Source organism: Carcharodon carcharias (assembly GCF_017639515.1).
Source record: "Carcharodon carcharias isolate sCarCar2 chromosome 37 unlocalized genomic scaffold, sCarCar2.pri SUPER_37_unloc_3, whole genome shotgun sequence".
NCBI classification, from domain to species: Eukaryota; Metazoa; Chordata; class Chondrichthyes; order Lamniformes; family Lamnidae; genus Carcharodon; species Carcharodon carcharias.
The window spans coordinates 378,664-404,913 of record NW_024470768.1 but is presented as its reverse complement, the minus strand read 5'-3'; the positions used below and the strand labels follow the sequence as shown (position 1 = coordinate 404,913).

Below are 26,250 nucleotides of genomic sequence, written 5' to 3'. Positions count from 1 at the left end.
GGACAAAACCCCCACACAACCCGACACCCACTGTACCCCCTTCATCACCCCCTGTACCCCCGTCATCACCCCCTGTACCCCCGTCATCACCCCCTGTACCCCCTTCATCACCCCCTGTACCCCCGTCATCACCCCCTGTACCCCCTTCATCACCCCGACACCCCCGTCATCACCCCCTGTACCCCCTTCATCACCCCCTGTACCCCCGTCATCACCCCCTGTAACCCCTTCATCACCCCCTGTACCCCCGTCATCACCCCCTGTAACCCCTTCATCACCCCCTGTACCCCCTTCATCACCCCCTGTACCCCTGTCATTACCCCCTGTACCCCCATCATCACCCCCGTACCCCCTTCATCACCCCCTGTACCCCCGTCATCACTCCCTGTACCCCCGTCATCGCCCCCGATACCCCCATCATCACCCCCTGTACCCCCATCATCACCCCCTGTACCCCCATCATCACCCCCTGTACCCCCTTCATCACCCCCTGTACCCCCTTCATCACCCCCTGTACCCCCCCCATCATCACCCCCCTGTACCCCCATCATCACCCCCTGTACCCCCCCCGTCATCACCCCCTGTACCCCCCCCCCCCCGTCATCACCCCCTGTACCCGTCATCACCCCCTGTATCCCCCCCGTCATCACCCCCTGTACCCCCTTCATCGCCCCCTGTACCCCCGTCATCACCCCCTGTACCCCCATCATCACCCCCTGTACCCCCGTCATCACCCCCTGTACCCCCTTCATCGCCCCCTGTACCCCCTTCATCGCCCCCTGTACCCCCCTTCATCACCCCCTGTACCCCGCCGTCATCACCCCCTGTACCCCCATCATCACCCCCTGTACCCCCATCATCACCCCCTGTACCCCCATCATCACCCCCTGTACCCCCTTCATCACCCCCTGTACCCCCCCCCATCATCACCCCCTGTACCCCCTTCATCACCCCCTGTACCCCCTTCATCACCCCCTGTACCCCCCCCCATCATCACCCCCTGTACCCCCATCATCACCCCCTGTACCCCCCCCCGTCATCACCCCCTGTACCCCCATCACCCACTGTACCCCCCCCATCATCACCCCCTGTAACCCCATCATCACCCTCTGTACCCCCATCATCACCCCCGTAACCCCATCATCACCCCCTGTACCCCCATCATCACTCCCTGTACCCCCTTCATCACCCCCTGTACCCCCATCATCACCCCCTGTACCCCCTTCATCACCCCCTGTACCCCCACCGTCATCACCCCCTGTACCCCCTTCATCACCCCAACACCCCGTCATCACGCTCTGTACCACCTTCATCACCCCCTGTAACCCCTTCATCACCCACTTTACCCCCGTCATCACCCCCTGTACCCGTCATCACCCCCTGTACCCCCTTCATCACCCCCTGTACCCCCTTCATCACCCCCTGTACCCCCTTCATCACCCCCTGTACCCCCTTCATCACCCCCTGTACCCCTGTCATCACCCCCTGTACCCCCTTCATCACCCCGGCTTAAACAGAACTCCGCAGGCAGGCTGGCCACCGATGTTGCTGTGATCGGAATGCCTGTAAGATGCCCATCACCTATACCACGCAGCATGGCAGTTCGACGATGAAGACCTGCCCAATGCTGAGAGATGCAGCATTTATTAAATCTCCTCGGCAACCAGTCAGCGCACCATTGACAGTAGCAGCACCAGCTTCTCCAGGGGCAATTAGGGATGGGCAATAAATGCTGGGCCCACTTCCCGTGGAAGAATAAAAGAATACTCACCAGTGACGGACATGAGGACATTGTTCAGGACAAACAGCCAGGAGCATCTGTGAGGGAGCAGCTGTGAAAAGAAGCGACATCAATTCAAGCTTTCATCGGGAGATTCACTGCGTCTGTACCCCCAGTGAGGGTCAGTGTGTGTGGGACCCGTACCCCAGTGAGAGTCAGTCTGTGTGGGACCCATACCCCAGTAAGAGTCAGTGTGTGTGGGACCAGTACCCCAGTGAGAGTCAGTGTGTGTGGCCCCAGTACCCCAATGAGAGTCAGTGTGTGTGGGACGTGTACCCCAGTGAGAGTCAGTGTGTGTGGGACCCGTACCCCAGTGAGAGTCAGTGTGTGTGGGACCCGTACCCCAGTGAGAGTCAGTGTGTGTGGGACCCGTACCCCAGTGAGAGTCAGTGTGTGTGGGACCCGTACCCCAGTGAGAGTCAGCGTGTGTGGGACCCGTACCCCAGTGAGAGTCAGTGTGTGTGGCCCCAGTACCCCAGTGAGAGTCAGCGTGTGTGGCCCCAGTACCCCAGTGAGAGTCAGTGGGTGGGGGACCCGTACCCCAGTGAGAGTCAGTGTGTGTGGCCCCAGTACCCCAGTGAGAGTCAGTGTGTGGGGGACCCGTACCCCAGTGAGAGTCAGTGTGTGTGGGACCCGTACCCCAGTGAGAGTCAGTGTGTTTGGGACCCTTACCCCAGTGAGAGTCAGTGTGTGTGCGACCCGTACCCCAGTGAGAGTCTGTGTGTGTGGGACCCGTACCCCAGTGAGCGTCAGTGTGTGTGGGACCCGTACCCCAGTGAGAGTCAGTGTGTGTGTCACCCGTACCCCAGTGAGAGTCAGTGTGTGTCTGGGACCCGTAACCCAGTGAGAGTCAGTGTGTGTGGGACCCGTACCCCAGTGAGAGTCAGTTTGTGCGGGACCCGTACCCCAGTGAGAGTTTTTAGTGGGGTGTAAACAAGAGAAGGAAGATAAATCTTTTACCTTTTCTATTGTGTCCTCATGGAGTTCATTTAGGTTCAGTGTGTAGATTCCTTCTTCTGCACCCAGGATTAAATACTGATCTGGAGATAGAATGAAAGACTTGTATTTCTCCAAGGCCAGTATTCCCCTCGCCACACCCCAGCATTGTAGGGGCTAGAGCAGGTTTCAGAGATAGGGAGGGTTGTAGGGGCTGGAGGAGGTTACAGAGATAGGGAGGGTTGTAGGGTCTGGAGGAGGTTACAGAGATACGGAGGGGTGTAGGGACTGGAGGAGGTTACAGAGATAGGGAGGGTTGTAGGGTCTGGAGGAGGTTACAGAGATACGGAGGGGTGTAGGGTCTGAAGGAGGTTACAGAGATAGGGGGTTTCTGTGGAGGGACTGGAACATAAGGATGAAAATTTTACAATTGAGAAGTTGTCGGTCCGGGACCTGATGTGGCTCATTCCCAAATCCCTCCCCTCAAGCGATCCACTGTGAACTGTGATTGGTTTATAACCTCACTCCCCTCTCTTACCTCTGGTCTTTGGGTTGATCCAGGAAACTGAAGCGTTGATCTTCAAAGGGCAGCCGTTAAACACCTTTGAGAAACAGGCTCCCATCTGTAATACGCAGAGATATCAATGGTAAAGCTGAGTGTGCACAAAGTGTCACTGCCCTTCTACTGACGTTCAACATTATGGCAACAGCAATCTAAAATACAGCACTACTTTTTATTCATTCATGCTATGTGGACATCACTGACTGGGCCATAATTTATTGCCCATCCCTAATTGCCCCCTTGAGAAGGTGGGTGGTGAGCTGCCTTCTTGAGCCGCTGCAGTCCATGTGGTGTAGGTACACCCACAGCGCTGTTAGGGAGGGAGTTCCAGGATTTTGACCCAGCGACAGTGAAGGAACGGCCGATATATTTCCAAGTCAGGATGGTGAGTGGCTTGGAGGGGAACTTCCAGGTGGTGGTGTTCCCCATGTGTCTGCTGCCCTTGTCCTTCTAGATGGTAGAGGTCGTGGGTTTGTAAGGGGCTGTCTAAGGAGCCTTGGTGAGTTGCTGCAGTGCATCTTGTAGATGGTACACACGCTGCTGCTACTGTGTGTCGGTGGTGGAGGGAGTGAATGTTTGTGGATGTGGTGCCAATCAAGCGGGGCTGCTTTGTCCTGGACGGTGTTGAGCTTCTTGAGTGTTAAGGGAGCTGCACTCATCCAGGCAAGTGGGGAGTATTCCATCCCACTCCTGACTTGTGCCTTGTAGATGGTGGACAGGCTTTGGGGAGTCAGGAGGTGAGTAACTCACCGCAGGATTCCCAGCCTCTGACCTGCTCTTGTAGCCACAGTATTTATATGGCTGGGTCCAGTTCAGTTTCTGGTCAATGGTAACCCCAGGATGTTGATAGTGGTGGAGTCAGTGAGGGTAATGCCATTGAACATCAAGGAACATATTAAAGCATTCACATTTGTACTTACATGGACTTGTGGAGTTGGAGGCAAACCATGACAGATTTCTCTCTGTAAATTAATAACAGTTCATCTTAATCAAAGCACTCACACAGAGAACAGTAAAACACACTGACTGGCACCCTGGAAGGAGCATAGCCTTTACAGTGTCTTCTCAACAACACACAGACACAGACACACACAGACACAGACACAGACACACACAGACCCACACACACAGACCCACACACACAGAGACCCACACACACAGAGACCCACACACACAGAGACCCACACACACAGAGACCCACACACAGAGACCCACACACAGAGACCCACACACACACACAACGACCCACAAACACACACAACGACCCACAAACACACACAACGACCCACACACACACACAGACCCACACACACACACACAGACCCACACACACACAGACACAGAGGTTGCGGTGCTCCCAATATTTTCCAAGTGGACGTTGATCCCTCCATTAAGTGGAATTCTGATCAGAACTGAGAGTCCCACCACCCCAACATTGAGTTACAGGTTTAATAATGGCGATGAGTCATTGCCCAGATTCTGTTGGCTTTCGAGATGATATCCACCCTCCGAGCTCTCTGTAACCTCCTCCAGCCCATTCAACCCTCCCTATCTCTGTAACCTCCTCCAGCCCCTACAACCCTCCCTATCTCTGTAACCTCCTCCAGCCCCTTCAACCCTCCCTATCTCTGAAACCTCCTCCAGCCCCTTCAACCCTCCCTATCTCTGTAACCTCCTCCAGCCCCTACACCCCTCCCTATCTCTGTAACCTCCTCCAGCCCCTACAACCCTCCCTATCTCTGTAACCTCCTCCAGCCCCTTCAACCCTCCCTATCTCTGTAACCTCCTCCAGCCCCTATAACCCTCCCTATCTCTGTAACCTCCTCCAGCCCCTACAACCCTCCCTATCTCTGTAACCTCCTCCAGCCCCTACAACCCTCCCTATCTCTGTAACCTCCTCCAGCCCCTACAACCCTCCCTATCTCTGTAACCTCCTCCAGCCCCTACAACCCTCCCTATCTCTGTAACCTCCTCCAGCCCCTACAACCCTCCCTATCTCTGTAACCTCCTCCAGCCCCTACAACCCTCCCTATCTCTGTAACCTCCTCCAGCCCCTACAACCCTCCCTATCTCTGTAACCTCCTCCAGCCCCTACACCCCTCCCTATCTCTGTAACCTCCACCAGCCCCTACAACCCTCCCTAACTCTGTAACCTCCTCCAGCCCCTTCAACCCTCCCTATCTCTGTAACCTCCTCCAGCCCCTACAACCCTCCCTAACTCTGTAACCTCCTCCAGCCCTTCCAACCCTCCCTAACTCTGTAACCTCCTCCAGCCCCTACAACCCTCCCTATCTCTGTAACCTCCTCCAGCCCCTTCAACCCTCCCTATCTCTGTAACCTCCTCCAGCCCCTACAACCCTCCGAGATCTCTGCGCTCCTCCAATTCCGGCCTCTTGACCATCCCCCGATTCCCATCGCTCCACCATTGGCGGCCGTGCCTTCAGCTGCCTGGGGCCCTAAGCTCTGAATTCCCTCCCTAAACCACTCCATCTCTCTCTCTCTCTCTCTCCTCCTTTAAGACACTCCTTAAAATCGACCTCTGTGACCGAGCTTTTGCTCCCCTGTCCCTAAATTTCTCCGTCTGTGGCTCGGGGTCAGATTCTGTCTGACTGACCTTCCTGTGAAGCACCTGGGGGACGTTTTACTGGGTTAAAGGCGCTAGATAAATGCAGGTTGTTGGAGGACGACTGTGGGGAGGAGGGATGAAAAAGCATTGGGAACCATTTTCTGGATCACTCACCGGTGCTCCCTGACTGTGCAACGCTGCAGTCTCTTCTGATGGCTGCTGGGATTCAGGCCCATCCTGAGCCGTGCCTGCAGACTCTTCTGGTGCCGCCCTCCCTGTCAACGACGACAACATCAGCAGCGTTATCGAGTTGCTTTCTTAGCCGTTTCCCCCGTCTTGTTAAAGCTCACCCCCTGCCCAGAGCTCCGGCCCTTTCTACCGCTCCTCCTCGGGGACGCGGCCGTGGGAGGCAAGGCCGAGAGGGCGATAGCGGGCCTCCTCCCCTAACCACGGTGACTGACTGGGCTTGCTGCTCCAAGTCAAAGGGCAGGGTTAGAGTTACCCTGCTTGCGCCGGGGGTTCGGAGTCATGGAGACCCAGACCCTTCCTTAAATGGACGTTGTGGGGGAGACGGTGGCCTAGTGGTCATGTCACTGGGCTAGTAACCCAGAGGCCCGGGCTAATGCTCTGGGGGACGAGGGTTCAAATCCCACCAGGGCCACCGGTGGAATGTAAATTCAGTTAATAAATCCGGAATTGAAAACTAGTCTCAGTGATGGTGACCGTGAAACTATCATCGATTGTTGTAAAGACCCATCTGGGTCACTAATGTCCCCTTTAGGGAGGGAAATCTGCCCTCCTTACCCGGTCTGGCCTACATGTGACTCCAGACCTAGAGCGATGTGGGGGTGACTCTTAACTGCCCCTCTGAAGTGTCTGAGCAAAGCCATCAAGGGGCAATTAGAGGTGGCCAATAAACGGTGGCCTGGCCAGCGATGCCCACATCCTGTGAAAGAATTCGGGAGCCAGGTGGGTGTTTAAACATCAATCTGACAGCTTTGCTGCGCTTTTGCTAATCCCAGATTCCCACCAAAACAGAAAAGCAAATTCTCCAACTGCCCGGCATTGGGGTTTGAGCTGTTTTCCAGACTGTGAGTCCAGTAACTCCAGCATCCCTGTGACACCCAACCTGCTGGGACACAGTTCCTCCCCCACACCCCTCTCCCAATCTTCAGCCGCCGGCCTTGGGGGATGACATGCAACTTGGAAACATTGTCAACTGTGAGGAGGACAGTGTAGAGCTTCACAGGGACATAGACTGGTTGGTGGAATGGGCGGAGAAGTGGCAGATGAAGTTCAATGCGGAGAAATTTGAGGCGATTCATTTTGGTAGGAAGAACCTGGAGAGACAAAATAAAATAAAGGGCACAACTCGAAAGGGTGGGCAGAGGGACCTGGTTGTATTAATCTTAAGTTATTAAAGGTGACAGGACAGTTTGAAGGCGTGGTTAATAAAGCAAACAGGATCCTGGGCTTTATTAATAGGGGCCTAGAGTACAAGAGCAGGGAGGTCATGTTGAACTTGTATAAGTCACTAGTTCAGCCTCAGCTGGAGTATTGTGTCCAGTTCTGGGAAACACACTTTAGGAAGGTTGTGAAGGCATTAGAGAGAACCATAGAACACTACAGCACAGAAAACCAGGCCATTCAGCCCTTCTAGACTGTGCTGAAATATTATTCCGCTAGTCCCATTGACCTGCACCCAGTCCATAACTGGGTGCAGAAAAGATTCACGAGACTGGTTCCAGGGATGAGGAACTTCAGTTACGGAGATAGATTGGAGAAGCCGGGACTGTTTTCCTTGGAGAAGTGACGGCTGGGAGGAGATTTGAGAGAGGTATTGATGAGAGGGTCAGGACAGAGTCGATAGGGAGAAACTGTTCCTACAGGTGGAAGGATCGAGAAAGAGAGGGCACAGATTTAAGGTGATTGGCATAAGAGGCGATGGTGACAGGAGGAGAAACTTTTTGACTTAGCGAGTGGTTAGGGTCTGGAATGCACGGCCTGAGAGTGTGGGAGGAGGCAGGTTCAATCGAGGCTTTCAAGAGAGAATTGGATTATTATCTGAAAAAGGAAGAATGTGCAGGGTCACAGGGACATGGGGAGAGAGCGGCACTCGGTGAACTGCTCATTTGGCGATGGGCCGAATGGCCTCGATCTGTGCGTGACCATTCTGCGATTCTGTCTGGGTCGCGAGTCACGTTGGGTCAGTTGACTCAGGGAGACCTCCCACGACTAGGGCAGATCCCATCCCTGTCACAGGGGCAGAGTGTCGGGTGGGATGGGGGGATGGAAGGACTGAATTTACTTTTGTGAATGCCCTCTGGTTCCTGACCGAGGCAGCCTGTAACCTCTGTCAGGGCCCAGGACAGCAATCTGGTGACTCAGCCCACACCAAGCGAGGAATACACCAGACAATTCCTTTTCTCTCTATAAGACCTGCTGGTTAAGGTCCGTAAAGTGTGGTGGACTTGTCACTACCGTTCCCACAAAGCTCTGCTCGGACCCCCCCATCCAGTGTAACCATGTCCAGTCCAGGGCCCTGCCCCCCTCAAGGGGGCAGATATTGCCCCTGGAGGGGGGCTCAGCGCAGATTCACCAGCATAGTCCCGGGGCTGAAGGGGTTAAATTACGAGGGTGGGTCACACAGACTGGGCTTGTATTCTCTCGAGTGTAGAAGGTTAAGGGGGGGGGATCTAATCGAGGGGTTTAAGATGATTAAAGGATTTGATAGTTTCTCTCTATCGACCCTGTTTCCTCTGGTGGGGTTGGGGGGGGGCGGAGTCCAGAACAAGGGGGCAGAACCTTAAAATGGGAGCCTGACCATTCAGGGTGATGTCAGGAAGCACCTCTTCACACACAGGGGAGTGGAAATCTGGAACTCTCTCCCCCCACCAAAAAGCTGTCAAGTCTGGGGGATCAATTGGAAATGTCAAAATGAGATTGATAGATTTTTGTTGGGTGAGGGGATTAAGGTTTATGGAACCGAGGGGGGGTAGATGGAGTTAAGATACAGATCAGCAGTGATCTAATTCAATGGCTTCCTCTTGTTCCCGTGTAACAGGTTCGAGGGGCTGAATGGCCTCCTCCTGTCCCTATATAACAGGTTCGAGGGGCTGAATGGCCTCCTTCTGTCCCTATATAACAGGTTCGAGGGGCTGAATGGCCTCCTCCTGTTCCTGTGTAACCGGCTCGAGAGGGGTTGAATGGCCTCCTCCTGTTCCTGTGTAACAGGCTCGAGAGGGGCTGAATGACCTCCTCCTGTTCCTGTGTAACAGACTCGAGAGGGGCTGAATGGCCTCCTCCTGTTCCTGTGTAACAGACTCGAGAGGGGCTGAATGGCCTCCTCCTGTTCCTGTGTAACAGACTCGAGAGGGGCTGAATGGCCTCCTCCTGTTCCTGTGTAACAGGCTCGAGAGGGGCTGAATGGCCTCCTCCTGTTCCTGTGTAACAGGCTCGAGAGGGGCTGAATGGCCTCCTCCTGTTCCTGTGTAACAGGCTCGAGAGGGGCTGAATGGCCTCCTCCTGTTCCTGTGTAACAGGCTCGAGAGGGGTTGAATGGCCTCCTCCTGTTCCTGTGTAACAGGCTCGAGAGGGGCTGAATGGCCTCCTCCTGTTCCTGCGAAAAGGGTGGTGAAGAGTTTTTCCGGGTACCTTGTCCTCTGTCGGCCTTACCTTTGCCAGAGTAAGCCACGCCCTGTTCTGCCGTGGGACTGAGGTTGTCCAATGTTGCCAGGCATTCCCTGGGGCAGTGGTCTGACTCCGAGGGGTAGTGGGGCTGCGGCGCGCGTCTCACTGTGGAACATTTCTCCTCCGTGCTCCAGCTCTCCTCGTCTAGCGAGGCTGGTTCCAACTGCAAGAATAACATTGGGAAACGAGTCAGTGCTTCAAGTAGGGGCAAATGGCCTGTTTCGACGCTGCTAAATTCAACATCATGTTTTAACTGGAAATGGTCACACTATCATTTGGGGGGTGTGAGCGTCACGGGCAAAGCCCAGCACTAATTGCCCATCCAGCAACTCAGAAGGGGCCAGTGTGTGGCGATCTAATTCCCCCTCGCTCTCATTCTGTCTCACCCTCTCCTGCTGCATTTCCCCCATCTCACTCCCCCTCTCTGACTCGTCCACTCTCCTTCTCGTCTGAGTCAAAAGTCATTCCCGAAACTCGAGCACAATAATCCAGGCCAATGCCAGTGCTGAGGGAGCGCCGCACTGTCGGAGGGTCAGTGCTGAGGGAGCGCCGCACTGTCGGAGGGTCAGTGCTGAGGGAGCGCCGCACTGTCGGAGGGTCAGTGCTGAGGGAGCGCCGCACTGTCGGAGGGTCAGTGCTGAGGGAGCGCCGCACTGTCGGCGGGTCAGTGCTGAGGGAGCGCCGCACTGTCGGCGGGTCAGTGCTGAGGGAGCGCCGCACTGTCGGCGGGTCAGTGCTGAGGGAGCGCCGCACTGTCGGAGGGTCAGTGCTGAGGGAGCGCCGCACTGTCGGAGGGTCAGTGCTGAGGGAGCGCCGCACTGTCGGAGGGTCAGTGCTGAGGGAGCGCCGCACTGTCGGAGGGTCAGTGCTGAGGGAGCGCCGCACTGTCGGAGGGTCAGTGCTGAGGGAGCGCCGCACTGTCGGAGGGTCAGTGCTGAGGGAGCGCCGCACTGTCGGAGGGTCAGTGCTGAGGGAGCGCCGCACTGTCGGAGGGTCAGTGCTGAGGGAGCGCCGCACTGTCGGAGGGTCAGTGCTGAGGGAGCGCCGCACTGTCGGAGGGTCAGTGCTGAGGGAGCGCCGCACTGTCGGAGGGTCAGTGCTGAGGGAGCGCCGCACTGTCGGAGGGTCAGTGCTGAGGGAGCGCCGCACTGTCGGAGGGTCAGTGCTGAGGGAGCGCCGCACTGTCGGAGGGTCAGTGCTGAGGGAGCGCCGCACTGTCGGAGGGTCAGTGCTGAGGGAGCGCCGCACTGTCGGAGGGTCAGTGCTGAGGGAGCGCCGCACTGTCGGAGGGTCAGTGCTGAGGGAGCGCCGCACTGTCGGAGGGTCAGTGCTGAGGGAGCGCCGCACTGTCGGAGGGTCAGTGCTGAGGGAGCGCCGCACTGTCGGAGGGTCAGTGCTGAGGGAGCGCCGCACTGTCGGAGGGTCAGTGCTGAGGGAGCGCCGCACTGTCGGAGGGTCAGTGCTGAGGGAGAGCCGCACTGTCGGAGGGTCAGTGCTGGGGGAGAGCCGCACTGTCGGAGGGTCAGTACTGAGGGAGCGCCGCACTGTCCGAGGGTCAATGCTGAGGGAGCGCCGCACTGTCCGAGGGTCAGTGCTGAGGGAGCACAGCACTGTCGGAGGGTCAGTGCTGAGGGAGCGCTGCACTGTCGGAGGGTCAGTACTGAGGGAGCGCCGCACTGTCCGAGGGTCAGTGCTGAGGGAGCACCGCACTGTCAGAATCAGTTATGAGGGAGTGCCGCGCTGTCGGAGGGTCAGTACTGAGGGAGTGCCGCACTGTCGGAGGGTCAGTACTGAGGGAGTGCCGCACTGTCGGAGGGTCAGTGCTGAGGGAGCGCCGCACGTCGGAGGGTCAGTGCTGAGGGAGCGCCGCACTGTTGGAGGATCAGTGCTGAGGGAGCGCCGCACTGTCGGAGGGTCAGTGCTGAGGGAAAGCCGCACTGTCGGAGGGTCAGTGCTGAGGGAGAGCCGCACTGTCGGAGGGTCAGTGCTGAGGGAGCGCCGCACTGTCGGAGGGTCAGTACTGAGGGAGCGCCGCACTGTCCGAGGGTCAATGCTGAGGGAGTGCCGCACTGTCCGAGGGTCAGTGCTGAGGGAGCACAGCACTGTCGGAGGGTCAGTGCTGAGGGAGCACCGCACTGTCAGAATCAGTTATGAGGGAGTGCCGCGCTGTTGGAGGGTCAGTACTGAGGGAGTGCCGCACTGTCGGAGGGTCAGTACTGAGGGAGTGCCGCACTGTCGGAGGTGCCGTCTTTCAGGATGCCTAAGCCTCCTTAGACTGCACCTTCCAAACCCACGACCACTACCATCTAGAAGGACAAGGGCAGCAGATAGATGGGAACACCACCACCTGAAAGTTCCCCTCCAAGTCACTCACCATCCTGACTTGGAAATAGATCGGCCGTTCCTTCACTGTCGCTGGGTCAAAATCCTGGAACTCCCTCCCTAACAGCACGGTGGGTGTACCTACACCACACGGACTGCAGCGGCTCAAGAAGGCAGCTCACCACCACCTTCTCAAGGGGCAACTAGGGATGGGCAATAAATGCTGGGCCCAGCCAGTGAAGCCCACAAACCGTAAAATGAATTTTAAATAAATTATCACGTTGCTGTTTGTGGGATCTTGCTGTGCATAAATTGGCTGCTGAGTTTCCTACATTACAACATTGAGCGCGCTTCAAATAAAAAGTCTTTCCTTGTCTGTGAAACCCTTTAGGACGTCCCGAGGGGGTGACAGGAGCTGGAGAGATGGGAGTGTTCTGTTCTAGGTCACTGCAAACTGTATTCTGCAGGTACAAACTCTACGCAAGTTGCAGTTTTGACCCATTTACTTACTTGCTGTTTCGTGGGGCCTCGTTTTATCGTTTGGTTGCTGAAAGATGAGATCAATATATTAGCAATCAGAGATTACCTGTTTTAAAGAAACCAATTCAAACCCTTGATTAAACTCTTCCTCTCACTTAAACACAGCGTGTTCACTGTTGGCTTGATAGGAGGTGGGTGTCTGTGATTTCTACCACCGATACCCCAGTGAGAGTCAGTGTGTGTGGGACCTGTACCCCAGTGAGAGTCAGTGTGTGTGGGACCCATACCCCAGTGAGAGTCAGTGTCTGTGGGACCTGTACCCCAGTGAGATTCAGTGTGTGTGGGACCAGTACCCCAGTGAGAGTCAGTGTGTGTGGGACTTTACCCCAGTGAGAGTCAGTGTGTGTGGGACCCGTACCCCAGTGAGAGTCAGTGTGTGTGGGACCCGTACCCCAGTGAGAGTCAGTGTGTGTGGGACCCGTACCCCAGTGAGAGTCAGTGTGTGTGGGACTTCACCCCAGTGAGAGTAATGTGTGTGTGGGACCCGTACCCCAGTGAGAGTCAGTCTGTGTGGGACCCGTACCCCAGTGACAGTCAGTGTGTGTGGGACCCGTACCCCAGTGAGAGTCAGTGAGTGTGGGACCCGTACCCCAGTGAGAGTCAGTGTGTGTGGGACCCGTACCCCATTGAAAGTCAGTGTGTGTGGGACCCGTACCCCAGTGAGAGTCAGTGTGTGTGGGACCCGTACCCCAGTGAGAGTCAGTGTGTGTGGGACACGTACCCCAGTGAGAGTCAGGTTGGGTGAAAGTCACAGGGAATTAGTGACCATATTTACCTTTGCTGCAGGGCTTCTTCGACAGTCTGCAGCAGGCTCCTCAAAGGAAAAACATCACGTTGTGAAAACACAACTTTTGAAAACTTTCAGCCCCAGTCATCCACCCCCACCCCCACCCTCACACAGATATACACTCTCACACTCTCTCACACTCTCTCACACTCTCTCACACTCTCACACTCTTTCACACTCTCACACACACACACACACTTACCCATAAACACACACACTCTCTGTTTGTCCCTCTGTGTGTGTCTCTCTTTCTCTCTCTGTTTAAGGCACAGGTAACTGGGCAGTGTATTCCTAAATGATTTCCCAAACCCTTAGCATTACTTGGAAGAAGGGAAATTCTTCACAGCGTCCACTGTCCCTCCACCAACATCACTAAAAACACATGATCTGGGTCATTATCACATTGCTGTTTGTGGGATCTTGCTGTGCGTAAATTGGCCGCTGCGTTTCTTGGAACAGTGAGCACACTTCAAAAAAAAGTCCTTCACTGTGTGAAGCGCTTTGGGAGGTCTTGAGGTTTTCTTTTTAATTCTTTATGGGATATGGGTGTCGCTGGCTGGGCCCAGCATTTATTGCCCATCCCTAATTGCCCTTTGAGAAGGTGGGTGGTGAGCTGCCTTCTTGAGCCGCTGCAGTCCATGTGGTGAGGTACACCCACAGCGCTGTTAGGGAGGGAGTTCCAGGATTTTGACCCAGTGACAGTGAAGGAACGGCCGATCTATTTCCAAGTCAGGATGGTGAGTGACTTGGAGGGGAACTTCCAGGTGGTGGTGTTCACATGTGTCTGCTGCCCTTGTCCTTCTAGATGGTAGCGGTTGTAGGTTTGGAAGGTGCTGTCTAAAGAGGCTTGGTGAGTTGCTGCAGTGCATCTTGTAGATGGTACACACACTGCTGCTACTGTGCGTCGGTGGTGGAGGGAGTGAATGTTTGTGGATGTGGTGCCAATCAAGCGGGGCTGCTTTGTCCTGGATGGTGTTGAGCTTCTTGAGTGTTGTGGGAGCTGAACTCATCCAGGCAAGTGGGGAGTATTCCATCAAATTCCTGACTTGTGCATTATGGATGGTGGACAGGCTCTGGGGAGTCAGAAGGTGAGTTACTCACTGCAGGATTCCTAGCCTCTGACCTGCTCTTGTAGCCACAGTATTTATATGTCTAGTCCAGTTCAGTTTCTGGTCAATTGTAACCCCCAGGATGTTGATGGTGGGGGATTCAGCGATGTTAATACCATTGAATGTCTAGGGGAGATGGTTGGATTCTCTCTAGTTGGAGATGGTCATTGCCTGGCAATTGTGTGGCGTGAATGTTACTTGCCACTTGTCAACCCAAGCCTGGATATTGTCCAGGTCTTGCTGCATTTGGACATAGACTGCTTCAGTATCTGAGGAGTCGTGAATGGTGCTGAACATTGTGCAATCATCAGCAAACATCCCCACTTCTGACCTTATGATGGAAGGAAGGTCATTGATGAAGCAGCTGAAGATGGTTGGGCCGAGGACACTGCCCTGAGGAACTCCTGCAGTGATGTCCTGGAACTGAGATGACTGACCTCCAACAACCACAACCATCTTCCTTTGTGCTAAGCTGTGACTCTGCCAGGTGGGGGAGGGTGCTGGGGTAATGTAATTTCTTTCATTCCAGTAACTGTGATCCTTACAGACTGTCATCGCTGATCCCCTCTAGCTTCCATTCCTCGTCCTGATCAGGATCCTGCAAAGCAGAAATTATGGTTAATCATGAGGCAGGGAGGCAAGGGCGAATTTGAACAGATATCAGGGGAGGAATTGTCACGAGGTTCAAGATGGCAAACGCCAGCTGCAGTGTCCAGTGGTCAACTGCTCCTGAGGGAGAGCCACTTCCCTCTGTTCCCTTACTCACTGTCTTGCAGAGTAAGAGATAAAGCGAGAGTTTAGAACGACTGCTCCTGAGGGAGAGCCACTTCCCTCTGTTCCCTGACTCACTGTCTTGCAGAGTGAGAGGTCGAGCGAGAGTTTAGAACGGTGAAGGGGAGATGTGGTTGAACGGACTTGACGCAGAAATGATGTTCGCTCTTGTGGGTGAGTCCAGAACCGGCGGGCGTGGGGGGCTACCGTTTTAAAACGAGGGGGTCATCCTTTTGGGGCAGGGATGGGGAGAAATTATTTTCTCTCAGAGGGCTGTGCGACTTTAGAACTCTCTGCCTCAAAAGGCGGTGGAGGCCGGGTCACTGAATATTTTTTTTTAAGGTGGAGGTAGATAGCTTCCCTTGCCTAACTAGGATCTAAGGTGATCGAGGGGGCGGTGGGGGGGAGGTTGATGGGAATGTGGATTTTGAAACACAAAACAGATCAGCCATGACCTTAGTGAATGGCGGAGCAGGCTCGAGGGGCCGAATGGCCTCCTCCTGGTCCTGTTGCTTATGTTATTTTTCACAGCAAAAGGAGACGGTGACAGGGGTAGTGGGGCCTGCCCTTGGTTTCATGTTGCCGGGGTTAAAGGTTGCCTTACACACCTTCGACGACACCGATGGTTCCCATAAGTGAACCTGGCATCCCTTGCGCAAAGGAGTGTGCCCAATATCCAGGTAAATGTCATGATATCAGGAATCGAGTCCAGCGGACGTCAATCTTTCAGCAATGCTTGCTGGATCAAGATATCCAACCAGAGCAAGCAGTGGATTATAAACCACAAATCTATTCGGCAAAATACTCATCAAATTAGTTCATGGAAGTAGCGTACTCGAACTCTATCCCTCTCTCTGGTCTCTTGGTCGGAAGATTGTGCTTTTCAGTACCCTCTCCAGACACTTGAGTACGTAAACCAGATGAACACTCAGTGCAGTACGGAGGGAGCGCCGCACTGTCGGAGGGTCAGTGCTGAGGGAGCGCCGCACTGTCGGAGGGTCAGTGCTGAGGGAGCGCCGCACTGTCGGAGGGTCAGTGCTGAGGGAGCGCCGCACTGTCGGAGGGTCAGTGCTGAGGGAGCGCCGCACTGTCGGAGGGTAAGTGCTGAGGGAGCGCCGCACTGTCGGAGGGTCAGTGCAGAGGGAGCGCCGCACTGTCGGAGGGTCAGTGCAGAGGGAGTGCCGCACTGTGGGAGGGTCAGTGCTAAGGGAGCGCCGCACTGTCGGAGGGTCAGTGCTGAAGGAGTGCCACACTGCTGGAGGGTTTGTACTGAGGGAACACTGCACTGTTGGATGGTCAGTACTGAGGGAGTATCGTGCTGAGGGAGGATCAGTACTGAGGGACCGCCGCACTGTTGGAGGGTCAGTGCTGAGGGAGCGCCGCACTGTCGGAGGGTCAGTGCTGAGGGAGTGCCGCACTGTCAGAGGGTCAGTGCTGAGGGAGCGCCGCACTGTCAGAGGGTCAGTGCTGAGGGAGCGCCGCACTGTCAGAGGCTCAGCGCTGAGGGAGCGCCGCACTGTCGGAGGGTCAGTATTGAGGGAGCGCTGCACTGTCGGAGGGTCAGTACTGAGGGAGCAGCGCACTGTCGGAGGGTCAGTACTGAGGTAGTGCCACACTGCTGGAGGGTTAGAACTGAGGGAGCGCCGCACTGTTGGATGGTCAGTACTGAGGGAGTATCGTGCTGAGGGAGGGTCAGTACTGAGGGACCGCCGCACTGTTGGAAGGTCAGTGCTGAGGGAGTGCCACACTGTCGGAGGGTCAGTGCTAAGGGAGCGCCACACAGTCGGAGGGTCAGTACTGAGGGAGCGCCGCACTGTCGGAGGGTCAGTATTGAGGGAGCGCCGCACTGTCGGAGGGTCAGTGCTGAGGGAGTGCCGCACTGTCGGAGGGTCAGTGCTGAGGGAGCAGCGCACTGTCGGAGGGTCAGTGCTGAGGGAGAGCCGCACTGTCGGAGGTGCTGTCTTTCAGGATGAGACATTAAACTGAGGCTCCGTCTGCCCTCTCGGGTGGGTGTAAAAGATCCCACGGCCACTATTGGAAGAAGAGCAGGGGGGAGTTCTCCCCGGTGTCTTGCGGCCAATATTTATCCCTCACCCAACGTCACTAAAAACAGATGATCTGGGTCATTATCACGTTGCTGTTTGTGGGATCTTGCTGTGCGTAAATTGGCTGCTGAGTTTCCTACATTACAACAGTGACCACACTTCAAAAAAAATTCCCTCTTTGTCTGTGAAACACTCTGGGACGTCCTGAGGCGGTGAAAGATGGGAAAGTGAGATTAGGTAAACGGTTTGAACAGAGATCCTTCACACCACCTGTGGCTGCTCTAGGGTTTTATGGTAGGAGAGTCAGACGCTGCTGACCAGTTACTCACCAACGTGCTCTCTGGTTCTGTCTCTTTCTTCATCGGCCGTCCAAACTGCACTTGACGAACTGAGTAAAAAGGAAAGAAAATTACTAATTTCTAATAGTACCTCACTTCTCACCTCCCTATCTCTGTAACCTCCTCCAGCCCCTACAACCCTCCCTATCTCTGTAATCTCCTCCAGCCCCTACAACCCTCCCCATCTCTGTAACCTCCTCCAGCCCCTACAACCCTCCCTATCTCTGTAATCTCCTCCAGCGCCTACAACCCTCCCTATCTCTGTAACCTCCTCCAGCCCCTACAACCCTCCCTATCTCTGTAACCTCCTCCAGCCCCTACAACCCTCCCTATCTCTGTAATCTCCTCCAGCGCCTACAACCCTCCCTATCTCTGTAACCTCCTCCAGCCCCTACAACCCTCCCTATCTCTGTAATCTCCTCCAGCCCCTACAACCCTCCCCATCTCTGTAACCTCCTCCAGCCCCTACAACCCTCCGAGATCTCTGCGCTCCTCCAATTCCGGCCTCTTGAGCATCCCCCGATTCCCATCGCTCCACCATTGGCGGCCGTGCCTTCAGCTGCCTGGGGCCCTGAGCTCTGGGATTCCTTCTGTAAACCTTTCCGCCTCTCTCTCTGTCCCTCTCTCTCTCTCCCCCGCTCCCTCTCCCTCTCTCTCTCTCCTCCTTTAAGACGCTCCTTAAAACCAACCTCTGTGACTGAGCTTTTGTTCCCCTGTCCCTAACATCTCCGTATTTGGCTCGGGGTCAGATTCTGCCTGATTGATGCTCCTGTGGAGCACCTCAGAGATGTATTATTGTGCCCAGTGTGATATGTTAAATGGAATTTGTTGTGTAGAGCAGATCTCTCCCTGTACTGTCCTGACCTGGCCCTACCCATCCTTTGCCTTGCCACTTTTTTTGTGTCCCTAATGCTAAAGACATTTGATAAATTTCTGTTTTCAGCCACGTGGAAGTTAGAGACTTACACTGGATCTCTGAGCGTGTCCTCTCTGCTCTCATGTGTGGTCCCAGAGAGTGGATTTTATCGGGGAAGGCATCACAGGGCTGCAAGGCAATCAGAACTGGAGGGTCAAAGCCTTTGAATACAACATCTCGCCCACTCCTCTCGAGAGGACCCTGCCCAGTGCTGCAGTCACGTGACCCACTAAATGGCGCCGAGTGAGAGAGAGAGAGAGAGAGAGAGTGATGGGAGGGGCTGAATGGCCTCTGGCACTCTTCCATGGCCCTCTGCCAATGGGCTGTTCTCTGAGGGTGAAACCGGCATGCGCGGGGTCAACTGGGGAAGGTGCCATGTTCAAACTAGCAGCCAGGTGCCTCCCCCCGCCATGTTACATTTCAGCTTCTCCAGCAACAGCACGGTGAGCGGGAGGCGGGGTGGGGGGGTGGGGTAGTAGGGGAGGAGTATTGATATTTAAGAGTTCAGGTCTGACCAATCACTCAGTCCCATGTTGTGGGGCCAATATTTACACCTCCACCAGCTTCACTGCAACCAAGCAACTGGGTCACTGTCACATTGTTCTTTGTGGGATCTTGCTGTGCACGAAATGGCTGCAGCATTTACAACAGTGACTACACTTCAAAAAAAAAAAATTTCTTCATTGTCTATGAAACACTTTGGAACATCCTGAGGTGCTGAAAAGAGCTGGAACGTTTACAGAATCCAAGTCACATTTAGTCTGTCTTTCCATCTCTCCCATTGTCTTTGTTCATCTCTCTCACTCCCTTCCTCCTGTTCCACCCGTCCCTCCCTCCCTCCCTCCCTCACGCCTGCCCTGGCCGTCGCTCCCTCCCTTGGTTAAATGCCCCATCCTGAGAGACGGCACCTCTGACAGTGCGGCGCTCCCTCAGCACTGACCCTCCGACAGTGCGGCGCTCCCTCAGCACTGACCCTCCGACAGCGCGGCGCTCCCTCAGCACTGACCCTCCGACAGCGCGGCGCTCCCTCAGCACTGACCCTCTGACAGGGCGGCGCTGCCTCAGCACTGACCCTCCGACAGCGCGGCGCTCCCTCAGCACTGACCCTCCGACAGCGCGGCGCTCCCTCAGCACTGACCCTCCGACAGCGCGGTGCTCCCTCAGCACTGACCCTCCGACAGCGCGGCGCTCCCTCAGCACTGACCCTCCGACAGTGCGGCGCTCCCTCAGCACTGACCCTCCGACAGCGCGGCGCTCCCTCAGCACTGACCCTCCGACAGCGCGGCGCTCCCTCAGCACTGACCCTCCGACAGCGCGGCGCTCCCTCAGCACTGACCCTCCGACAGCGCGGTGCTCCCTCAGTACTGACCCTGCAACAGTGCTGTCTATGGATGAGGCCTGTCTGCCAGGTTTAAGTGCCTCAGGTCTCTGAAGTTTGACTCAGAGCTGAGAGAGTAGGTGCTATCCAGCGACTCTAGATTGCCATTAACGGACGCAGCCATGATATTGTTGCCAGCATGCTTCGCATACAACGTGGTCCGAGTTAAACCCTCCCACCCCATCGCACCCCCCCCAGTACCTCCAAATCGCTGTCTTCTGTGAGGGAGCAGCTGCTTGGGTCTGGGTTAGTTGCTTTGTCCAATAGTTCAATCCCTTGGATCCTGCTGAGTGCCTGATTGGCAAACGGGTGCTGAGGAGAAAGGACACCACTATCAACATGGGCTCGCTACCAAACTGGGCAGCGGTAATCCTGATAATGCAGCCGGTGACACAACAGCCAGCCATAACGTCAGTCCACCACTGGTGGGATATTCAGCCATGGAGGAGTCATGAATGAATGGCAGAGCAGACAGGAGAGGCCCAAAGGCCCACTCCTTCTCCCATGTTCCCATTCGTCTCATCATCCAAATATCCACTTTCTTGGTCACTGGACAGGTGATCAAGCATCATAGGATAGAATCTGACAGCTCAGGAGGAGGCCATTCAGCCCATCATTCCTCTGCTGGCTCTTTGAAAGATCTATCCAATTAGTCCCCACTCCCCCAGCTCTTTCCCCAACAAATTTCTCCTTTTCGAGTATTTATCCAATTCCCCCCTTTTGAAAGTTCCTATTGAATCTGCTTCCACCGCCCTTTCAGGCAGCGCCTTCCAGATCACAACAACTCGCTGTGTAAAAAAAAACATTCTCCTCATCTCCCACTCTGGCTCTATTACCGATTCTCTTCAATCTGTGTCCCTCTGGTTACCGACCCTCCTGCCGCTGGAAACACTTTCTCCTCGTTCACTCTATCCAAACCCTTCCTGATTTTGAACGCCTCGATTCAATCTCCCCCTTAACCTTCTCTGCTCTAAGGAGAACAATCCCAGCTTCTCCCAGTCTCTCCACATGAACTGGGGTCCCCTCATCCCTGGGAACGTTCTAGGAAATCTCCTCCATACCCTCTCCAAGGGCTGAAGATCTTCGGGTTTGGGTGCAAGTGGTGGGGGAGAGACACCCCACGCAGGCCCAACTATCTGCTTCCCATTTTGGATTGGGATGGGATAACCTGCACTTTGGGTTAGTGTCCACCGGGGATCTCCAAGTCTTCAGGCCCACCCTTGTGAACTAATCATGTAAAGGAGATGGTGGGACAGTGGACTAATAATCCAGGGGCCCAGGTTAATGCTCTGGGGGACATGGGTGCAAATCCCACCAGGGCAGCCAAAGGAATTTAAATTCAATTAATAAATCTGGAATTGAAAACTACTCTCAGTGACGGTGACCATGAAACTATCATCGATTGTCGTAAAAACCCATCTGGTCCACTAATGTCCCTTTAGGGAAGGAAATCGGCCCTCCTTACCTGGTCTGGCCTACATGTGACCCACAGCCATGTGCTTGATTCTTAACCTCCCTCTGAAATGGCCAAGCAGGCCATTCCCATTCAAGGGCAATTAGGGATGGGCAACAGATGCTGGTCTTGCCCAGAGACGCCCATGAACAAATAAATTAAAAAATGGACTTGCGTTCAATCAAACTCCTTGACACAACACAGTTACTTGTTCATCAAGCCAACGTTGAGGAGTTTTACTGTTTCTGTTCCCTCTCCGAGCAGGTACCTGGAGCAGCTTCTCCGCCGTGGGACGCTTCTTGGGGTTTTTTCTCAGGCTCATCTTAATGAAACTGTGACACTCCGATGACCTGTGAACAGAAGCACGAGCAGGTGAGAGAGTGGGGGTCGGCTGCCAAGCCCCTTCTCCGACTGGGGAGGGGTAGTGTACAGGAGTGTAAGGGTTCATGACCCAAAGACTGAGCGTTCAAATCCTGCCACGGGCATTTTGAACGACCAGCTGATGCCAGTCAAGGTGACTGTGATTGCCCTGACCCGTTCACTAACTGCCCCTTAGGGAGGGAAATCTGCAGCCCTTTTCCAAGTCTGGTCCTGTATGTGGCTCTGGTTCTCCACAAATGCTCCCCCCACCCCCGCAACCACCCTGGTTGAATCTGAAGTAGCTGCCCTCTGAAGTAGCTCACACAAGCCCCTCAATTGTAGAAAAAGCACTTCCCTTCCACCATCACCTTCTCAAGGGGCAACTAGGGGGAGCACTGGTCTTGCCAGCAATGCCCACATCCCAATACAAGTCTCAATTCTGTTCAGAGCCACTGAGATGGAGTAACTTCTTTTTGTTGAGGGGAGCCTCATGGCTGCAACACCACTCGCTGCTCCACCCCACAATGTGCAGGAACCGTAGATCAGGCGTGAGGGACACTTACCATTTCAATTTATCTCGCAGTTTTGGGGGCTGGAAGTTACTCTTTGACATTAACATCAAAGCCCTAGAAGAACAGGAGAAGAATGAGATGAAGCACATTATACACCCCCTTATAAATTCATCCATTCACACGCTTCTTGAGAATTAATTCATAAAAACGGTTCACTCTCTTGGGCATGCAAGTAGCCACCAAGGGTTGAATTGGGTAGCGTTGGATTGGATTGCGTTGTGTAGACTTGGATTGAATTGAATTGGGTTGGGTTGTGTTGACTTGGATTGGATTGGGTTGAGTAGAGTTATGTTGAGTAAAATTGGATTAAATTGGGTTGGGTTGGGCTGAGTAAAGTTGGATAAAATTGGATTAGGCGGGTTGAGCAGAGTTGGATTGGATTCAGTTGGGTTGAGTCTGGTTGGGTTGAGTAGAGTTTGAATTGGGTTGGGTTGAGTCGAGTTGGGTTGAGTAGAGTTTGAATTGGGTTGGGTTGAGTCGAGTTGGGCTGAGTAGAGTTTGAATTGGGTTGGGTTGAGTCGAGTTGGGTTGAGTAGAGTTTGAATTGGGTTGGGTTGAGTCTGGTTGGGTTGAGAAGAGTTTGAATTGGGTTGGGTTGAGTCAATTTGGGTTGAGTAGAGTTTGCATTGGGTTGGGTTGAGTAGAGTTGGGTTGAGTAGAGTTTGAATTGGGTTAGGTTGAGTAGAGTTTGAACTGGGTTGGGTTGAGTAGAGTTTGAACTGAGTTGGGTTGAGTAGAGTTTGAATTGGGTTGAGTAGAGTTTGAATTGGGTTGGGTTGAGTAGAGTTTGAATTGGGTTGGGTTGAGTAGAGTTTGAATTGGGTTGGGTTGAGTAGAGTTTGAATTGGGCTGGGTTGAGTAGAGTTTGAATTGGGTTAGGTTGAGTAGAGTTTGAATTGGGTTGGGTTGAGTAGTGTTTGAATTGGGTTGGGTTGAGTCGAGTTTGAATTGGGCTGGGTTGAGTCGAGTTTGAATTGGGCTGGGTTGAGTCGAGTTTGAATTGGGCTGGGTTGAGTCGAGTTTGAATTGGGCTGGGTTGAGTCGAGTTTGAATTGGGCTGGGTTGAGTTGAGTTTGAATTGGGCTGGGTTGAGTCGAGTTGGGTTGAGTAGAGTTTGAATTGGGTTGGGTTGAGTCGAGTTGGGTTGAGTAGAGTTTGAATTGGGTTGGGTTGAGTCTGGTTGGGTTGAGAAGAGTTTGAATTGGGTTGGGTTGAGTCAATTTGGGTTGAGTAGAGTTTGCATTGGGTTGGGTTGAGTAGAGTTGGGTTGAGTAGAGTTTGAATTGGGTTAGGTTGAGTAGAGTTTGAACTGGGTTGGGTTGAGTAGAGTTTGAACTGAGTTGGGTTGAGTAGAGTTTGAATTGGGTTGAGTAGAGTTTGAATTGGGTTGGGTTGAGTAGAGTTTGAATTGGGTTGGGTTGAGTAGAGTTTGAATTGGGTTGGGTTGAGTAGAGTTTGAATTGGGCTGGGTTGAGTAGAGTTTGAATTGGGTTAGGTTGAGTAGAGTTTGAATTGGGTTGGGTTGAGTAGTGTTTGAATTGGGTTGGGTTGAGTCGAGTTTGAATTGGGCTGGGTTGAGTCGAGTTTGAATTGGGCTGGGTTGAGTCGAGTTTGAATTGGGCTGGGTTGAGTCGAGTTTGAATTGGGCTGGGTTGAGTCGAGTTTGAATTGGGCTGGGTTGAGTTGAGTTTGAATTGGGCTGGGTTGAGTCGAGTTGGGTTGAGTAGAGTTTGAATTGGGTTGGGTTGAGTAGAGTTGGGTTGAGTAGAGTTTGAATTGGGTTGGGTTGAGTAGAGTTTGAATTGAGTTGGGTTGAGTCGAGTTGGATTGAGTAGAGTTTGATTGGATTGGGTTGAGTCGAGTTGGGTTGAGTAGAGTTTGAATTGGGTTGGGTTGAGTAGAGTTGGATTGGAGTAAATTCGGTTGGGTTGGGTTGGTACTGCCAGTATGAGTCAGGTGGAAAACCAGGAGCCAGAAGAGTGGGACAGGGGTGAGGGGACAAAGAACGCATGGCTCCAAGCTCAGGTTTAAAAACCCCTGGGGCTTGGTGCGGAAACCGTCAATGGAGCAGCATCATTGTCACCATCTGTCTTATTCTCAGGTACTTCCTCACCTCATTGGGTGCAGGTCAAACATGGGAGGCTGGAGCTCTGCCAGCTCAATGGCTGTGATGCCAACTGCCCAGATGTCACACTGCTGGTTGTAACCTCCCTTCTTCTCAACAGCAGCCACCTCTGGAGCCATCCTAAGTGGAAAAGGAGAGAGATTAATAGACTATGGGGCCAGAACCTGAACATGCCGATCTGAAGGTGGGATGGACAGAGGGTGCACAGTAACCCACTGCACAACCTCACCCATATCGATCACGTCAGATGGGATTAATGTTTCAGTTACTTGTCGAGAAAAACCTCAATTCAGTCTGGAGTGGGTGTTGAACTTTCCCAAAGGAGACACCATAATTGGGAATTGCACTCAGAGAATGAAGGAAATGGTGATGGCCAATTTAACGCTACAAATGACCAACTTAATCCAAAATAGAAAAAAGACAGAAGTCCCAACCATACAGCAATTTCCCACAGTGCTTCAGAGCCATCCAAACACATTCAGAGCGTTCCAATCATGTTGGAAATGCAGCAGCCAATTTACGCACAGCAAGATCCCACAAACAGCAATGTGATAATGACCCAGATCACCTGTCTTCAGTGATGTTGGTTGACGGATAAATATTGGCCCCAGGACACCGGGGAGAACTCCCCCCTGCTCTTCTTCTAATAGTGGCCGTGGGATCTTTTACACCCACCCGAGAGGGCAGAGGTCTTGACACTCCCTCAGTACTGATTGTCTGGCAGTGCGGCGCTCACTCAGCACTGACCCTGCGACAGTGCGGCGCTCCCTCAGCACTGACCCTCCGACAGTGCGGCGCTCCCTCAGCACTAACACTGCGACAGTGCGGCACTCCCTCAGCACTAACCCTGCGACAGTGCGGCGCTCCCTCAGCACTAACCCTGCGACAGTGCGGCACTCCCTCAGCACTGACCCTGCGACAGTGCGGCGCTCCCTCAGCACTGACCCTCCGACAGTGCGGCGCTCCCTCAGCACTGACCCTCCGACAGTGCGGCACTCCCTCAGCACTGACCCTCCGACAGTGCGGCGCTCCCTCAGCACTGACCCTCCGACAGTGCGGCGCTCCCTCAGCACTGACCCTCCGACAGTGCGGCACTCCCTCAGCACTGACCCTCCGACAGTGCGGCGCTCCCTCAGCACTGACCCTCCGACAGTGCGGCGCTCCCTCAGCACTGACCCTCCGACAGTGCGGCGCTCCCTCAGCACTGACCCTCCGACAGTGCGGCGCTCCCTCAGCACTGACCCTCCGACAGTGCGGCGCTCCCTCAGCACTGACCCTCCGACAGTGCGGCGCTCCCTCAGCACTGACCCTCCGACAGTGCGGCGCTCCATCAGCACTGACCCTCCGACAGTGCAGCTTAGGGCTGCAGTTGCTGAGGTGAATATTCAGGCTGAGATTATTATTTACCAGTATGGTGTACCGATGAATGACTTCCTCTTGCCCACTGAGGCGGTGAGCTCTGCTGAGACACCAAAATCAGCTGCAAATGAAGAGGGACAGAGACACACAGTCACTTTTTTTGAGGTACCAGCTGCTTTCTGTGCCTCACTCTCACTCATCCAAAACCCTTTGCATCAAGTCCCAGTCACCCATCACCCACTGTGCTCAATGACCTACATCAGCTACTGTTTCAGTAATGCCTCAATTTTTAAGTTTACATCCTTGTTTTAAAATTTCACCTCACCCCCTCCCTATCTCTGTAACCTCCTCCAGCCCCTACACCCCTCCCTATCTCTGTAATCTCCTCCAGCCCCTACACCCCTCCCTATCTCTGTAACCTCCCCCAGTCGCTACAACCCTCCCTATCTCTGTAACCTCCTCCAGTCCCTACAACCCTCCCTATCTCTGTAACCTCCTCCAGTCCTACACCCCTTCCTATCTCTGTAACCTCCTCCAACCTCTACAACCCTCCCTATCTCTGTAATCTCCTCCAGCCCCTTCAACCCTCCCTATCTCTGTAACCTCCTCCAGCCCCTACAACCCTCCCTATCTCTGTAACC

General features: G+C 54.2%; 1 protein-coding gene across 4 annotated transcripts in view; it reads right to left on the bottom strand.

Moving 5' to 3' along the window:
* The window catches only part of LOC121274741 (mitogen-activated protein kinase kinase kinase kinase 2-like), a 60,897-nt gene that overhangs the window by 9,535 nt on the left and 25,112 nt on the right, over positions 1-26,250 (bottom strand). For 2 of the 4 annotated variants that reach the window (XM_041182081.1, XM_041182084.1), the window contains exons 8-23: positions 25,658-25,730; positions 24,239-24,370; positions 22,117-22,179; positions 21,462-21,543; positions 19,942-20,052; positions 18,413-18,491; positions 17,438-17,496; positions 14,838-14,890; positions 13,172-13,210; positions 12,367-12,403; positions 9,520-9,697; positions 6,019-6,119; positions 4,199-4,240; positions 3,255-3,339; positions 2,741-2,820; positions 1,772-1,832 (exon numbers count right to left, since the gene is read on the bottom strand). In XM_041182081.1, the coding sequence (XP_041038015.1) occupies positions 1,772-1,832; positions 2,741-2,820; positions 3,255-3,339; positions 4,199-4,240; positions 6,019-6,119; positions 9,520-9,697; positions 12,367-12,403; positions 13,172-13,210; positions 14,838-14,890; positions 17,438-17,496; positions 18,413-18,491; positions 19,942-20,052; positions 21,462-21,543; positions 22,117-22,179; positions 24,239-24,370; positions 25,658-25,730 (1,275 nt within the window). The remainder of the gene's footprint in view (positions 1-1,771; positions 1,833-2,740; positions 2,821-3,254; positions 3,340-4,198; positions 4,241-6,018; positions 6,120-9,519; positions 9,698-12,366; positions 12,404-13,171; positions 13,211-14,837; positions 14,891-17,437; positions 17,497-18,412; positions 18,492-19,941; positions 20,053-21,461; positions 21,544-22,116; positions 22,180-24,238; positions 24,371-25,657; positions 25,731-26,250) is intronic. The other 2 variants (XM_041182082.1, XM_041182083.1) reach the window with 2 other exon arrangements.